Here is a 16,952-nt window from a genome sequence, read left to right as displayed (position 1 = left end):
GTCTTACTTGCTGCAAGAGCACAAGCCAGGGTCTCAAACCTGAAAAAGCACAGACCCTCTGTTTCATTTTCACACACACAATGGCATGCAGGTCAAGGGTCAGGTGGACCAGCAGAGATGTGGAGGCCAACTTACTGCCGAGGGAGGCCAGAACAAAATGTTCCACTGGTTTTATAAACTCTGAGATGGGGACTAAGGCAGAGTGGGGAAAAGTGTCATCAAGATGTCTTCCTCCTCCCCTATAAGGAGACTGGGACAGAGGCCTCAGATGAACAGATCTAGGAAAGAAGGCACCAGGACAACATGTGTAAGAGCATGACCAGCCAGCGGGCCTGAGACCTTGGCCTTAGCTCCCTCCAGGGGCTGCAGTGCACTGGCTGTGCCCCTATTCTGGTGTGAAGAGGGCAATTTTCCCCTGTAAGACTTCCCAGGTAAAGTTTTTCTAACTGCCTGTAATCAGACCTGAAGAAACACACATAAGTTTGTCACCAAGAATCAAATCGCTCTGAAAATGCTTTTCTAGCACTTATTATGGGCAAGGAATTCTAAGTATTTTACAAAGATAAGTCATTTAATCTTCATAAAATACAACTAGATTCATGGGGAGGTACAAAATACACATAAGATACATGCTGATACACACACAATACACATATGATACATGCTGATTGTATATCTGCATGTATGTTATGTGCATTGCGTGGATGTGGTATTTGAGTTGTCAATACCTCATACCTGTATCTCTGCATTGTTCCACACTGCACAAAACTAACCATCTGACTATGTAACTATAAGCTCCTGGTGTCACACTGAGTATTGAAATATTGAAATGTGTATTATTTTCTAGTTCACTCCCTTCAGGTTTTTTTATTGGAAGTCAAGTTTTAAGGTATAATTTAGTACACTAGATGATATTACCATTTCCATTTTACAAATGAGAAAATCGAGGCGCACAGATATTTAAATAATTTGCCCAATATCACAGGGTGGGGAAGTAGTAAAGCCAAGATTTTCTCTCAAGAAATCTGGCCTGAAACTCCCTGCTGTAAATCACAATAGGATACTCATTTGATTTTTCTGAGCCTAAAATCAAATTACATTTTCATATCCACACTGAATATTGTTATATGGCTGTAATATACAGTGAGAGTTCTAGAAACGTCACTACCATATAAAATGTGATTAGATGTGAGAATGTTGTAGTTTTGTTTTAAAGTTTGCTGAGAATGGTTCATATTTCAGAAATTCACATTTCTAACAGCAACATTACCTGTAGTGTTTGAGTTGTCAATACATCATACCTATATCACTGCGTTTATTCCACGCTACATAAACAAAAGCGTCTGACTATGTAATTATAGCCCCCAGTGTCATGCTGGGTATTGAAATATTGAAATGCGTATTATTGTCTAGTTCACTCCATTCAGGTTTTTCACAGGAAGTCAAGTTTATTAAGGTATAATTTAATACAATAACATTCAGACTTTTTCTATGAATTCTGACAAATACATACAGCTGTGTAGGCAGCAATTGAGATTTGGAACCATTCCATCAACACTCCAAATTCTTCTTCTACTTCTTTGGAGATCTGATCTTCCTCACAATACACGTATGATGCATTCTAATACACAAAAAATGTGTACCAGTAGTTCATTCATTCTTAATACTGAAGAGTATTTCATTAAATGGATGCCTCTCAGCTGTTTATCCCTTCATCCACTGAAGAACATTTGAGTTGGTTTTGGTTTGAGATAACTATAAATAAAGCCTCTATCAACATTCCTATTCAATTTGTGTGTGTGTGTGTTTGTTTATATGAACATCAATTTTTATTTATGTTGAATAATGATGACCTAAGAGTAAAATTGCTGGGTTTTATGATAAGCATATATTTAACTTTATAAAAAACTTGTAAATTGTTTTGCAAAGAAGCAATATCATTTGACATTCCAACTAACAGTCTACGAGAGTATCATTTAATTTGCATCCCCACCAGCTCTTGATTCAATGAGGAATTTTTTAATTGCTTCTAATTGACATGTAGTATATCACATTGTGGTTTTAATTTGAATTTGCCTAATGACTAATAATGTGAAGCACTTTTTCATGTGTTCATTTGTGCTATACATCTTCATTTGTGAACTGTCTGTTCAAAAATGTGTCCAATCTTTTACTGGGTGGTTTCTTAGTATTGCTTGTTGAGATTCCTTAATATATTCTAGATACAAGTGGCTTATTAAATATTTGTTCTACAAAATTTTGTTCCAACTTGTGGTTTTTCATTTTCTTAGCAATGCCAATTGAATAAAGGTTTTAAATTTTGATAAAATCAAATTTATAAAGTTTTTTATTTGTAGTCTATGCTTTGGCTATTGTGTCTAAGTCTTCTCTAAGATCAAAAAGATTTTTATTCAGTGGTTGACTCCAGTAATTTTATACTTTAGGGCTTAAAATTAGGTCTTTGAGGTAGGAAATATGGGTTTAAGATTATTTATTTATTTATTTATTTTTAAATTTTTAAACTTCTTATTTGCACATTAAAAAAATTGTGCATTCCGATAATTAAAATCATTTGAACAACAACAACAAAAAAAAATGGCACTCTGATTAAACTGCATTACAGCCTGCAGGACACCTTGGGCCAGCTTGGTTTTACTCTAGATTTCACTGTCGTCCCACCCCCACTTCTTCCACCCCACTTCTTCCTTCACCAACATGCAAGTTCTTTCCTTCCCTGCCAGCCAGATAGACAGATGGGAGAGGCAGGCGCGGCCTTCGTTGTCAGTAGTTCTTTGATGTGAAAGGGGCAGCACAGTCATTTAAACTTGATCCAACCTCTTTGCATCTTACAAAGTTAAACAGCTAAAAGAAGTAAAATAAGAAGGCAATGCTTGTGGAATGTACGGTGCATACTGGCAGCGCACGCCTCATTACGATTCGCCTGCTTGCTTTTCCTTTTCAATCGTTTCTTTGGAAGGCAGTGCATTTTTCTCTTGTGTCTCTGTCTTCTGCAGTTTCGACTTATCGAATTTCTCGATCTCAGCCATATCGGGTTTGTCAGACATGGTCGCGGAGGAAAAGCGGAGCCAGGCGCACGAAAACAAGCGAAGTCTGATCTGCACAGTGGCCACCACCGAGTTCAGATCATTTATTTTTATTTGGACATTCAGTTGTTCTAGAATCAGTTTTAGAAAACATTATTTCACCTTAAAATTGCCTTGCACCTTTGTCCACAATAAATTGGCCATATATATGTGTGTCTGTAGTCTTTATCGGGTCTCTATTAATCTAGGTATGTATCTTTTTGACAAGACTATACTCTCTGGATTACTGTGCCTTTATAGTTAAGTCTTGGACTCAGCTAGTATGAGTCCTCCAACTTTGTTCTTCTTGTCGAAATTGTTTTGACTCTTCTGTTTCCTTTATTTTACCACACAAGACTCAGACTCAGCCAGCCTATCTTTAAAAGTTCAGCTTGTTTTTTTTTTTTTTTTTTTTTTTATTGAGATTGTGTTGAATGTATAGGCTAGTTTGTGGAAAATGGATATCTCAACAATACTGGGTCTTTCAAATCATTCACATGATATCTCTCTCCTTGGATTTAGGTTTTCTCGGTTTGTTTTGTTTTGTTTAACAACGTTAAACTTTTCAGTATTCAGATCTCGGACTTATATTGTTCAATTCATGTCTAAGGGTTTCACTGTAAATAGCACTGCTTCATTTAAATTTCCATTTTTTTGTTGACAGAATATGGAAATATATTTGGTTTTTAACAATATTTGATATATCCTGAAAAAGGAGTAAATTACAGCACCAGTCAAAAGTTTAGGAGACTGCAGGCACAAAATGCATTTGATTATAATTTTATGAGACCCTAAGCTGAAAGTTCAAAGTCAAGTAACTCTTGAATTTCTGATTCACAGAATCTGTGTGATAATAAATGTATATTGTTTAAAGCCGCTAAGTTTTGGGATAATTTGTTTTGCAGCAGTAGGTAACTAATGCAGTTGTCTTCATCGCACTCCTGGATTCCAATTTCCCCATTGTAATTTTACATTTAGAGGTGATGAGGGGTGAGGAGGCAGTAATCCACCACCTGTGGCTTTAGGTCTTCGCTGCATACCTGCTCCTTTTGCTCTTGACCCTTTGCAGCAATAGGTTATGTGTGACGACAAGCTCATTAGCCTGGTGCTAGGAGCAGAAAGTCTGAAATTCTGGTCCAGCTTCTGTCTTAGGCATGCCCTGAGCTCCTGGGTTTCTAGGGTGAGACTTTTTTCTTCCCTATGGTTGTCAAACTGCCTCATATCTTTGATGAGACTTGTGTAGTAGACTGATTTCTGCCTTTCTCCCCGAAACAGGAGATCACTCAAATTTCCGGATCTGGGATGATTCTCTGCAGCCCTCCACCCCATCCGGGGATGGAGAATTTCTCCTTTTACCCCTCTGTGAGCCACAATGAAACTTTCACAAGCACTTTGAAGTTTTTGTTTCCTAGAAGACTTCAGGAGGAGGGCCGGCTGGGACACGTGTCTTTCCTGCAGCAGCAGCTCCTCCCCTTCTCTAAGCATTTACCACTGAAGGAGGCTTTCTCCAGTCTCTGGCCCCATTCCCTATTTTTTTTTTTTTTTTTTTTTTTTTTTTTTGTGGGTACTCAGTGGGGATTCATGGAAAAGAGCCTATGGGTGGCTTTCAGGTCGGCAGTTCTATACTTTCATGATAGCCCACATTTGGACATTAGCAACACATTACATATCTCACCTAAATGCTTTTTCCAGATCATACAGGGGGTCCTCTTTCTGTGCTCTGCCACAGTGAGTCAGAACTTCTGGCCTTGCTCTCCTAGGAGACACCTACCTTGCTTTACATTTCAGGATAAGCAATAGCTCCGTTAGCTCACCTCTCTGGAACAATTAAGAAACGTTATATTATCTGGTCTTTCCTAATTGTTAAGGGGGAAACAGTGGTCTTTCAAGCATATACATCCTAGGCAGAAGTAGAATCTTTCAACTAATTTGTATACTTACTTTTTTTTATATGTCTTTTATTTAATCACTAAGGTATGACAAAATGTGTTTGTTTTTTAAGTGAATAGGTAACAGTATTATTTGTGAAATTCATTTTCTGTAACTAAATTAAATGTTATTTTTTCCCAAATACTTTAAAATATTTTCTATTTGCTAATTATAAAAGCTATCATTGCAAAAGTTCTGTACTGGCATAGTGGAGTAAACTACTAAAAGCACATTTTCTTTTTTTTTCGCTTAGATAAGCTTACAAAAAAAGTGAGTGAACAAAAGTAGGCTACCTTCAGAAGGTTGTTACAATTTGGAAAGAACGAGTTTCTCATTTGTTCAGCTTTATCCTGAAGGCAGGTCACAGTTGGCTGCACTGCACTATAGTTAAAACTTCAATATACAAGCAGCAAACAATTAAACAATATATTTAAAAGAAAATTTCAATTATAAAGGCATAAGAAAACACAAGATTCTTAGTAATAAGAATTTACCAAGTGCTGTATAATCCTGAAAGGCTCTCATACTCTGAAAACTTCAAAATGTTGCTTAGAAAATGTAATACCACTAGAAATGTGTACATATGTGTATGTCTAAAATTCAGTATTAAGATATCAATTTTATTTAAATTCATCTGTAAGTCACCAAAACCTCAATCATATCCTAATAGTATGTTGGGATTAAATTTGTAAGTTGATACCAAAATATGAGTAAATGCAAAGAATAGAGACTAGGTGAAGGTAGTTTTAAAATGAAGTACACGCTTGGAAGATGTATTAATCTTATTTCAAAGATTAATTATAAAGCTTCAATAATCAAAATAATGTGTCATAAGCATAAAGATAAAGAATCCAGAAATAAATTCAAGCCTATATGGTCAATCAAGCTTTGACAAAAGTGTCAAGGCAACCCAGTGGAGAATGGAAAGCCTTTTAACAAATAGTTCTGAAGCAACTAATCTGTATTTTAGAAAAAAAAGAAACAGAAGGGGAAGGAGGAGGAAAAGGAGGAGAAGAAAGGAGAAGAAAGGAGAAGGAGGAGGAAGTCCATCGCCTCACACACAAAAGTGGACATAAAATAGATAAAAAAACTATTTTAAAATAGATAGAAAATAGATAATCTATCTAAAATAGATAAAATCTAAGCAAACTTAACTGAACTTCTAGAGAAAACATGTTAGAGAAGTTTCCTAGATATGATATATCAAATTAATTATAAAAGTAATCACTGATATTTTCAAAGTTAAAATATTTTGCTGTTGTAAAGAAACAAGAGAAAACATACACTCTTAAAAGACAGACTTGGAGAAAATACACTACATTAACAAAAGGGTTTATCCAAAATATATAAAGAACACTGACAAATGAAAAGACAATCAATTCAATTTCAAAAAATGTGTAAAATACTGATTTGGCATTTCACAAAGAAGATATATGAATTATGGATAAGCAAATAAAAGATTCTCAACATCATTAGTTATTAGGGTATGCAAATTAAAACCACAATGAGATAGTCCTCTGTGAGTACTGAGTGGCTAATAATTTAAAACTGATAACACCAAGGACTAGCCTGAATGTGTAGGAATAGAAACTCTCATATGTTTCTGGAGGGAGTATAAAATGATGCGATGAATTTTGAAAACTCTTTGGAAGTTTCTCCAAAAGTTAAACATATATCAATTTAAGAACAGTCCATTCAACTCCTAGGTATTTTCTTTTCACTAAAGAAAACAAAACATATGATTACACAAAGATTTTCATGAATGTGCATAGCAGCATAATTCACAATAACCAAACATGAGAAACAATCCAAATTTCTAAAAGTTGACTGGATAAACAGCATAGAGCATATTTATGCAATGTAATATTATTGTACGGCAAAATGGTCAAACTAGTAACACATGCAACAGCATGGATGTGTCTCAATATCACTATGTTGAGTGAAAGAAACCATACCAAATAGAATACAGTCTCATTCCATTTTATAAAATTTTATAAAATTCACACCAATATATAATATCAGACAGCTTATCAGTGGGTTTTCTCTGATAATGAAGAGGGTGATGGATTGCAAACGAGCATGAAAATCTTTCAGATGTGAGGAAAATCTCTATGTTAATGGCAATAGTTGTTTTACAAGCATGTACACCTTTCAAAAGTTATGTAATCGTACAGGTTAAATGGACGCAATTTATGTTACTTAAGTTATACTTCAATGAAGTTAAATTTTAACATGTTGAATCCAAGAGGATTGAGACCTCTAGGTGTAGGTAGAAAACAAACATTCAAATGAAAATCATTAACTTCACTATAGAAATATCTGTACTCTAATAATGAATATTTATTCTAGCAATCTAATTGTGTAATATTCAAAGTACCTGAGCCTTCTTTTCTCCCTCTGTAAAAGGGAGATCATGTCTAGCTGTCTGACGTACCATGAAGTGAATATAACATATGTAAAACATAATATATAGCAGATATTTGCTTCTGCTATTTTATTTTCGAAAGGCTATTATTTTGCTTGCCTTGAATGTTACATGTGTATGACTCCAATTCCTTGGATTAGTTTTCCTGCTATACAGCTACCCTTTTAAATTTAAGTATTTTTTCCACTCAGTTTGAAATGTTTCCCTTTTTTATATTTACCATTAACAGATTTTATTGACTCAATGGCATTTACTTATAGAATAAGAATTGCATTAGTTTCATACAGGAATGTCTAATGTTTAAATTCTGAATTGCATAGATATATATTATACTCACGCATATATACATACATATACCTATGAATAAGTAAGAATTTATTGAATAATAAAATGCAAATGCCAAAGACTACATCATAATATAGTTTCTGTCCGAGTATGTGTAGTCAAAGAGGGAGCATGCCAATTATTTAAAAGGAACGTTTTATAAGAAACCTGGGGTACAGAAACTGTGACTTCGCTTCCTATGAATTCCTAAATGCATGCTTTCTTTGCCTTCTGACACATCCAAAAGCGTTCTCAAAACAATTCGAAAAGCCAGTTGAGGGGAATATAAAGACTTCAGCATGTTAATCTGGAATATATGTGTATATATACATATATATATATATATATGGAATTTAAATCCTCAAAGCTGATCCACATCCAAAGGAAGTAATCTATGATTCTGCATCATTTAACTTTATTTCTACATTTAATAAAATAGAGCTACTACCTAAGGAATTACTAGCAGATTCAGCACCCACGAAAGGGAGAGTTTTCTGCTTTGATTTGCTCACCGGCAGGGACTCTGGCGTTTGTAGCTAGGAGGTGTCGCCTTTAGCAAAATTGTGGTTCTCACAATAGACACTAAGGCATACTCTGTCCACTGAGTGAGACACTTCTTTACTTTTAAATTACATTCCTATTTTCCCTTTTCTTCTAGACATGTCTCAGTAAGCAAAGTTTTGTTTGGTTTTCTTCACTTCTGGGTATGTCACAGTTTCATGTAACATGAGCCTTAAATAAGGATTTATCAATAATAAATAATGACATACCTTCAGGTATTGACTACTGCTTCTATTCTTTACATATATCATATTTAGTTCTCATGGACACTTTGGGAGATAGATACTGACTATTCCCTTCATTTAATTTATGAAAAAAGTGGGTCTTAGACATTTTTTTACTCTCAAGAGCTGGATTGAAAGCTGGAATGTGATTTTAAGAATACTGATTTCAATGTCTATAGTTTTGCCACTATAGGATTCTGAGGTAAACAGAGTCACTGAGTACCAGATGATTGAGAAGCTGACCACAGTGTGTTTTGAGAAGAAACAGAAAGAGCTCCCCCCAAGGAATCAAACAGAAGTCAAATACATTTACTACCTTTGTCTCCAAGACGAACATCACTGTCTTGTGATAGGCTCAACTGAGGTTTATTTTACTACTTTTAGACAAGGCAGTGGGGTGATCCTCATAATAATCAAAATAAAACTCCACTTAATGAAGGCATTACTACCCCATTAATCTGTGAAACTTCTTACTGAATCTATCCCTTAAGCAATAGGATGTGAAGTTTGACGGCCTATCCAAGCCAATCCTCTTATTCAAAACCTCGTGGTTTTGAATTTACAAAAACATTGTAAATCAATGTTTCTTATTCTGGGCTTATATATGGTTTGTGTCCCATTTGCCCGAAGCAGAATCAAGCAGAGTAAGAGATTAATGGTTGGCCTATTATTTCCAAGTTGCATGCCTGCTGTCTACTAATATCCTTTCGACATTTTGATGGATACGGGTCAGAAAACTACTGCAAGTCCATAATTTTATTTAGTCATAGGTGGTTTGAGCTTTTTCTAATTAATTACAAGTATGTTTGAGTTGATGAAACACTTTGTGCTCAGTAACTCTAAATGTACTTGGGCGGAAGTATATATTTGTTATTCACGAAAAATAAAATTAATTTTTCTTTTGAAGTAATAAGAAAGCTGGGGTATGTGGTCTCAGAAGCCTGAAGGCTTGTATTCGTTCATCAGCTCACAGCTTTAGCTAGACCAAGAAACACTTAAACTCCCATGATTTTCTATACACAGATGTATGTGACCTCCTGTTACTCGCTGGGGCTCTTTACTTCTAGGTGGAAACATTATCAAGCTATTCGTACACAAGGCGACTGTGCATCACTGGGGAAGTCAGTCTTCTCTGTCAAATTTGGTTCTTCCAATGAGACTTATTTTTTCCTTCTCTGACATAGGAGGGGTGGAATTAGAAATGATGCTAAATCATTTTCAATTCTGATGTAATTTTATTCTGTATTGACTATTTTCAAATAAAAAAGGAGGAATGCTTTCATTTGTATTTCATCTTCTATGGTGATACTTTTGTGATGTCTTTTTCAGAAAAATCTTTTTTTTTTAAGTTTTGGTTCTTCACAGGTTAGTGTCTCTAGCACAGTTACTAATGTGACTGCATATTAAATCATGAGACATGAAAATTGAAACAGACATGTACATCCACACATACACACACACACACACACACACACATTGAAATGATAAACTACATGTCAACTGAGCCAGAATCTATTATCTACTAATGAGTTTCTTTCAGTTTTTCACAAACTGAAAGGGTTTTAAGCAACCTGAAAGGGTTTAGGGGAATGGGTAATACCTCTTAGGTTAGAATCTGATAATAATAATTTGATTTATTTAGTTAATGATCAACTTTTATTCAAACCAAAAAAAATCAAATTGATGTAACGGTTAAAATGTTTTTGTAGTCAGACGGGGTGTATTGAAATTTGGTTTTTACTCATTACTGTTAATAATGCCTTCACAGTTTTGTTATAAGAAGTAAGTGAGGTAAACTACCTGATGGCATTTTTTTTTTTTTTTTATTGCCACCACGAGGTTTTGAGTAAGAGGATTGGCTTGGATAGGTCATCAAACTTCACATCCTATTGCTTAAGGGATAGATTCAGTAAGAAGTTTCACAGATTAATGGGGTAGTAATGCCTTCATTAAGTGGAGTTTTATTTTGATTATTATGAGGATCACCCCCACTGCCTTGTCTAAAAGTAGTAAAATAAACCTCAGTTGAGCCGTATCACAAGACAGTGATGTTCGTCTTGGAGACAAAGGTAGTAAATGTATTTGACTTCTGTTTGATTCCTTGGGGGGAGCTCTTTCTGTTTCTTCTCAAAACACACTGTGGTCAGCTTCTCAATCATCTGGTACTCAGTGACTCTGTTTACCTCAGAATCCTATAGTGGCAAAACTATAGACATTGAAATCAGTATTCTTAAAATCACATTCCAGCTTTCAATCCAGCTCTTGAGAGTAAAAAAATGTCTAAGACCCACTTTTTTCATAAATTAAATGAAGGGAATAGTCAGTATCTATCTCCCAAAGTGTCCATGAGAACTAAATATGATATATGTAAAGAATAGAAGCAGTAGTCAATACCTGAAGGTATGTCATTATTTATTATTGATAAATCCTTATTTAAGGCTCATGTTACATGAAACTGTGACATACCCAGAAGTGAAGAAAAACCAAACAAAACTTTGCTTACTGAGACATGTCTAGAAGAAAAGGGAAAATAGGAATGTAATTTAAAAAGTAAAGAAGTGTCTCACTCAGTGGACAGAGTATGCCTTAGTGTCTATTGTGAGAACCACAATTTTGCTAAAGGCGACACCTCCTAGCTACAAACGCCAGAGTCCCTGCCGGTGAGCAAATCAAAGCAGAAAACTCTCCCTTTCGTGGGTGCTGAATCTGCTAGTAATTCCTTAGGTAGTAGCTCTATTTTATTAAATGTAGAAATAAAGTTAAATGATGCAGAATCATAGATTACTTCCTTTGGATGTGGATCAGCTTTGAGGATTTAAATTCCATATATATATATATATATGTATATATACACATATATTCCAGATTAACATGCTGAAGTCTTTATATTCCCCTCAACTGGCTTTTCGAATTGTTTTGAGAACGCTTTTGGATGTGTCAGAAGGCAAAGAAAGCATGCATTTAGGAATTCATAGGAAGCGAAGTCACAGTTTCTGTACCCCAGGTTTCTTATAAAAACGTTCCTTTTTAAATAATTGGCATGCTCCCTCTTTGACTACACATACTCGGACAGAAACTATATTATGATGTAGTCTTTGGCATTTGCATTTTATTATTCAATAAATTCTTACTTATTCATAGGTATATGTATGTATATATGCGTGAGTATAATATATATCTATGCAATTCAGAATTTAAACATTAGACATTCCTGTATGAAACTAATGCAATTCTTATTCTATAAGTAAATGCCATTGAGTCAATAAAAATCTGTTAATGGTAAATATAAAAAAGGGAAACATTTCAAACTGAGTGGAAAAAATACTTAAATTTAAAAGGGTAGCTGTATAGCAGGAAAACTAATCCAAGGAATTGGAGTCATACACATGTAACATTCAAGGCAAGCAAAAATAATAGCCTTTCGAAAATAAAATAGCAGAAGCAAATATCTGCTATATATTATGTTTTACATATGTTATATTCACTTCATGGTACGTCAGACAGCTAGACATGATCTCCCTTTTACAGAGGGAGAAAAGAAGGCTCAGGTACTTTGAATATTACACAATTAGATTGCTAGAATAAATATTCATTATTAGAGTACAGATATTTCTATAGTGAAGTTAATGATTTTCATTTGAATGTTTGTTTTCTACCTACACCTAGAGGTCTCAATCCTCTTGGATTCAACATGTTAAAAATTTAACTTCATTGAAGTATAACTTAAGTAACATAAATTGCGTCCATTTAACCTGTACGATTACATAACTTTTGAAAGGTGTACATGCTTGTAAAACAACTATTGCCATTAACATAGAGATTTTCCTCACATCTGAAAGATTTTTCATGCTCGTTTGCAATCCATCACCCTCTTCATTATCAGAGAAAACCCACTGATAAGCTGTCTGATATTATATATTGGTGTGAATTTTATAAAATTTTATAAAAATGGAATGAGACTGTATTCTATTTGGTATGGTTTCTTTCACTCAACATAGTGATATTGAGACACATCCATGCTGTTGCATGTGTTACTAGTTTGACCATTTTTGCCGTACAATAATATTACATTGCATAAATATGCTCTATGCTGTTTATCCAGTCAACTTTTAGAAATTTGGATTGTTTCTCATGTTTGGTTATTGTGAATTATGCTGCTATGCACATTCATGAAAATCTTTGTGTAATCATATGTTTTTGTTTTTCTTTAGTGAAAAGAAAAATACCTAGGAGTTGAATGGACTGTTCTTAAATTGATATATGTTTAACTTTTGGAGAAACTTCCAAAGAGTTTTCAAAATTCATCGCATCATTTTATACTCCCTCCAGAAACATATGAGAGTTTCTATTCCTACACATTCAGGCTAGTCCTTGGTGTTATCAGTTTTTAAATTATTAGCCACTCAGTACTCACAGAGGACTATCTCATTGTGGTTTTAATTTGCATACCCTAATAACTAATGATGTTGAGAATCTTTTTATTTGCTTATCCATAATTCATATATCTTCTTTGTGAAATGCCAAATCAGTATTTTACACATTTTTTGAAATTGAATTGATTGTCTTTTCATTTGTCAGTGTTCTTTATATATTTTGGATAAACCCTTTTGTTAATGTAGTGTATTTTCTCCAAGTCTGTCTTTTAAGAGTGTATGTTTTCTCTTGTTTCTTTACAACAGCAAAATATTTTAACTTTGAAAATATCAGTGATTACTTTTTATAATTAATTTGATATATCATATCTAGGAAACTTCTCTAACATGTTTTTCTCTAGAAGTTCAGTTAAGTTTGCTTAGATTTTTATCTATTTTAGATAGATTATCTATTTTCTATCTATTTTAAAATAGTTTTTTTATCTATTTTATGTCCACTTTTTGTGTGTGAGGCGATGGACTTCCTCCTCCTTCTCCTTTCTTCTCCTTTCTTCTCCTCCTTTTCCTCCTCCTTCCCCTTCTGTTTCTTTTTTTTCTAAAATACAGATTAGTTGCTTCAGAACTATTTGTTAAAAAGGCTTTCCATTCTCCACTGGGTTGCCTTGACACTTTTGTCAAAGCTTGATTGACCATATAGGCTTGAATTTATTTCTGGATTCTTTATCTTTATGCTTATGACACATTATTTTGATTATTGAAGCTTTATAATTAATCTTTGAAATAAGATTAATACATCTTCCAAGCGTGTACTTCATTTTAAAAACTACCTTCACCTAGTCTCTATTCTTTGCATTTACTCATATTTTGGTATCAACTTACAAATTTAATCCCAACATACTATTAGGATATGATTGAGGTTTTGGTGACTTACAGATGAATTTAAATAAAATTGATATCTTAATACTGAATTTTTAGACATACACATATGTACACATTTCTAGTGGTATTACATTTTCTAAGCAACATTTTGAAGTTTTCAGAGTATGAGAGCCTTTCAGGATTATACAGCACTTGGTAAATTCTTATTACTAAGAATCTTGTGTTTTCTTATGCCTTTATAATTGAAATTTTCTTTTAAATATATTGTTTAATTGTTTGCTGCTTGTATATTGAAGTTTTAACTATAGTGCAGTGCAGCCAACTGTGACCTGCCTTCAGGATAAAGCTGAACAAATGAGAAACTCGTTCTTTCCAAATTGTAACAACCTTCTGAAGGTAGCCTACTTTTGTTCACTCACTTTTTTTGTAAGCTTATCTAAGCGAAAAAAAAAGAAAATGTGCTTTTAGTAGTTTACTCCACTATGCCAGTACAGAACTTTTGCAATGATAGCTTTTTATAATTAGCAAATAGAAAATATTTTTAAAGTATTTGGGAAAAAATAACATTTAATTTAGTTACAGAAAATGAATTTCACAAATAATACTGTTACCTATTCACTTAAAAAACAAACACATTTTGTCATACCTTAGTGATTAAATAAAAGACATATAAAAAAAAGACACATGAAAAAATGCTCATCATCACTCGCCATCAGAGAAATGCAAATCAAAACCACAATGAGATACCATCTCACACCAGTTAGAATGGCAATCATTAAAAAATCAGGAAACAACAGGTGCTGGAGAGGATGTGGAGAAATGGGAACACTTTTACACTGTTGGGGGGACTGTAACCTAGTTCAACCATTGTGGAAGACAGTGTGGCGATTCCTCAAGGATCTAGAACTAGAAATAACATTTGACCCAGCCTTCCCATTACTGGGTATATACCCAAAGATTATAAATCATGCTGCTATAAAGACACATGCACATGTATGTTTACTGCGGCAGTATTCACAATAGCAAAAACTTGGAACCAAACCAAATGTCCATCAATAACAGACTGGATTGAGAAAACGTGGCACATATACACCATGGAATATTATGCAGCCATAAAAAAATGACGAGTTCATGTCATTTGTAGGGACATGGATGAAGCTGGAAACCACCATTCTCAGCAAACTATCGCAAGAACAGAAAACCAAACACCACATGTTCTCACTCATAGGTGGGAATTGAACAATGAGAACACTTGGACACAGGAAGGGGAACATCACACACTGGGGCCTGTCATGGGGTGGGGGGAAGGGGGGAGGGATAGCATTAGGTGATATACCTAACGTAAATGACAAGTTAATGGGTGCAGCACACCAACATGGCACATGTATACATATGTAACAAACCTACACGTTGTGCACATGTACCCTAGAACTTAAAGTATAATAAAAAAGAAAAAAAAAAACTAGTCTAAAAAGTAGTCTATTCAAAAAAGAAACAATATTGTATTGAAAATTGTCAGTTCCCTTAGTTAATTTCCCATTTGGGAAAATTCACAGATTTCTCTCTGTGCTTGCACAGCTATATTCCACGTCCCCAGGCAAATTTTACTCATTGGATTTCAGTTTGAATGTCAATTTCTCATGAAAATAAATTCTGTTACTCGATTTTTTTAGTTTTTAAAAACTATTTTCATGCATTTTACCTTTGTAACATGTATGACAGTTGTAATGAGTTAACAATAACTGTCTTTCACAATACATTCTGTGACATTGCGGATTGTGCCTATTTTCTTGGGCACCAATGGGTACCCATTATCTGACAATCTGACAATCTAGCACTTAGTAGATATACAATAAATATTTGTTATGTAAATGAATGAGTCAGACTTTTTCTTATCAGAATTAAATGTGGAACTATTTTGAGAGTTTAAGAAGAAAACTCCAAAACAATAGTTACTGTAGTTACTGATACTAAGTAACAGTTGGAATGGAGTGTTCTGTTTGCAAAAACAGAATCATACAGCAAGACAAGGAAGAGATAGAAGAGGGTTTAGAATATTGATTTAAAAGCATATTTCTTTATTGGAGATGGGTAAACATTACAGGCTTATTTTCAGAATATAATGTGGTCCAAACCGTAATTTAGGACATTCACTTTGACCCATATATACAGATAAGAACATAGGAGTCTTAAGACAAATTGACCAAGTAGACTTCCTGGTCAAGTACCCGGAAGGAGCTGATTACTATACATTCGATTTTGTATTCACAAAAACAAGCACCTACCTGCACAGAGGAGATAATCAATAGACATGTGTTGAATGAATAAACAAGACGATGTTTATAGACAGGGCCTGAGGTCTGATAATTTAAACAGGGTTCTAGTTGTTAAACTGTATTTGAAGGAAGGGAAGTATGGCACAGAGTATAAAATGGTTCTTTATCAAGGCATATTAGTTTCCATGCTTATTTTCAGGTAAAACTGGTGCTAAACCATCCTGATAAATAACTCAGCTTTATTACAAAGTTGAAGCCAGTACAATTAGCGATGTTTTTATGTCTTTTTTTTTTAGATAAATCGCTACTCAATTACTTTGCCCATTTTTAAAATTGGGTTATTTATTCTTTTTTTTTTTCAACTATTGAGTTATGTGAGAACCTTATATACTTTGGATTTTTTTTTTTTTTTAATTGATAAATAATAAATGTAAATATTTATGGGCTACACGTGATATTTCAATACATGAATACAATATGCAATGATTAAACCAGAGTATTTAGAATTTCCATTACCTCAAACACTTATTTCTTCCTGTAGGGAGCATTATAAATCTTCTCATCTAGTTATTTTGAGATATGCAATAAAGTATTGTTAATCACCTTACTGTGCTGTTGAACACTAGGACCTATTCTTTCTATCCACCTCTATGTTTGTAGCCAAAGTCAATGTTTCTGTATTCTCCGCACAACCCACCCACCCAACCTTTCCAGCCTTTGGACACTCAGGTTGGTTCCTTATCTTGGCTATTGTGAATAGTGCTGCAGTACACATGGGGGTGCAGATATCTCTTTGGCATACTGATTTTTCTTTTCTTTGAATATATATCCAGCAGTGGAGTTGCCAGATTGTATTATAGTTCAATTTTTTTTTTTTT

General features: G+C 34.1%; 1 protein-coding gene and 1 pseudogene across 2 annotated transcripts in view; one reads left to right on the top strand and one right to left on the bottom strand.

Moving 5' to 3' along the window:
• Positions 1-2,506: 2,506 nt before the first annotated feature.
• LOC108522794 (thymosin beta-4 pseudogene) lies at positions 2,507-3,138 on the bottom strand (annotated as a pseudogene). The gene has a single exon (XR_001883603.1). The product of XR_001883603.1 is annotated as a thymosin beta-4 pseudogene (transcript).
• LOC108522789 (transmembrane protein 79) overlaps positions 3,064-16,952 on the top strand; it is a 26,645-nt gene continuing 12,756 nt past the window's right edge. Inside the window, exon 1 of the mRNA XM_017863226.1 lies at positions 3,064-3,137. Within this exon, the coding sequence (XP_017718715.1) occupies positions 3,064-3,137 (74 nt within the window). The remainder of the gene's footprint in view (positions 3,138-16,952) is intronic.

The sequence above is a fragment of the Rhinopithecus bieti genome, unplaced genomic scaffold (assembly GCF_001698545.2).
Source record: "Rhinopithecus bieti isolate Rb0 unplaced genomic scaffold, ASM169854v2 scaffold_64915, whole genome shotgun sequence".
In the NCBI taxonomy this organism is placed as follows: Eukaryota; Metazoa; Chordata; class Mammalia; order Primates; family Cercopithecidae; genus Rhinopithecus; species Rhinopithecus bieti.
The sequence above is the reverse complement of the archived record's forward strand: the minus strand, read 5'-3'. Positions and strand labels throughout refer to the sequence as shown.